Genomic DNA, 266 nt, shown 5'->3' with positions numbered 1-266 from the left:
AACAACGGCAGGAGGAGGAGGAGTTTCGAAGGCAGGAGAAGAAGGAGCTATTGGGGGAGTTGCAGGGAGACCTACGATAAGTATACGTGGATCATGGACACGAGAAGCTTTACTGCAGAGGCCTGATATTCTTCGAGCTATGAGTGAAGAAGAACGACGTCATGAATTAGAACAATGTAAACGACAGTTAGATGAACTGAAAGAAAGTCTTATGTGGAAGGTAAGAAGCTCAACGATGGAGAGAGAAGGAAAGGAGACCGGGGGGG

At 47.4% G+C, this 266-nt stretch overlaps 1 protein-coding gene across 1 annotated transcript in view; it reads left to right on the top strand.

Annotated features, from left to right (window-relative positions):
* Window positions 1-13: 13 nt before the first annotated feature.
* The window catches only part of CSUI_002600 (uncharacterized protein), a 5,290-nt gene continuing 5,037 nt past the window's right edge, over window positions 14-266 (top strand). Inside the window, exon 1 of the mRNA XM_068062800.1 lies at window positions 14-220. Coding sequence (XP_067925226.1) covers window positions 140-220 — 81 coding nt within the window. The 5' untranslated portion in view covers window positions 14-139. The remainder of the gene's footprint in view (window positions 221-266) is intronic.

The sequence above is a fragment of the Cystoisospora suis genome (genome assembly GCF_002600585.1).
Source record: "Cystoisospora suis strain Wien I chromosome Unknown contig_1081, whole genome shotgun sequence".
NCBI classification, from domain to species: Eukaryota; Apicomplexa; class Conoidasida; order Eucoccidiorida; family Sarcocystidae; genus Cystoisospora; species Cystoisospora suis.
Note: the sequence above shows the minus strand (reverse complement) of the source record. Positions and strands in the feature narration are given on the sequence as shown.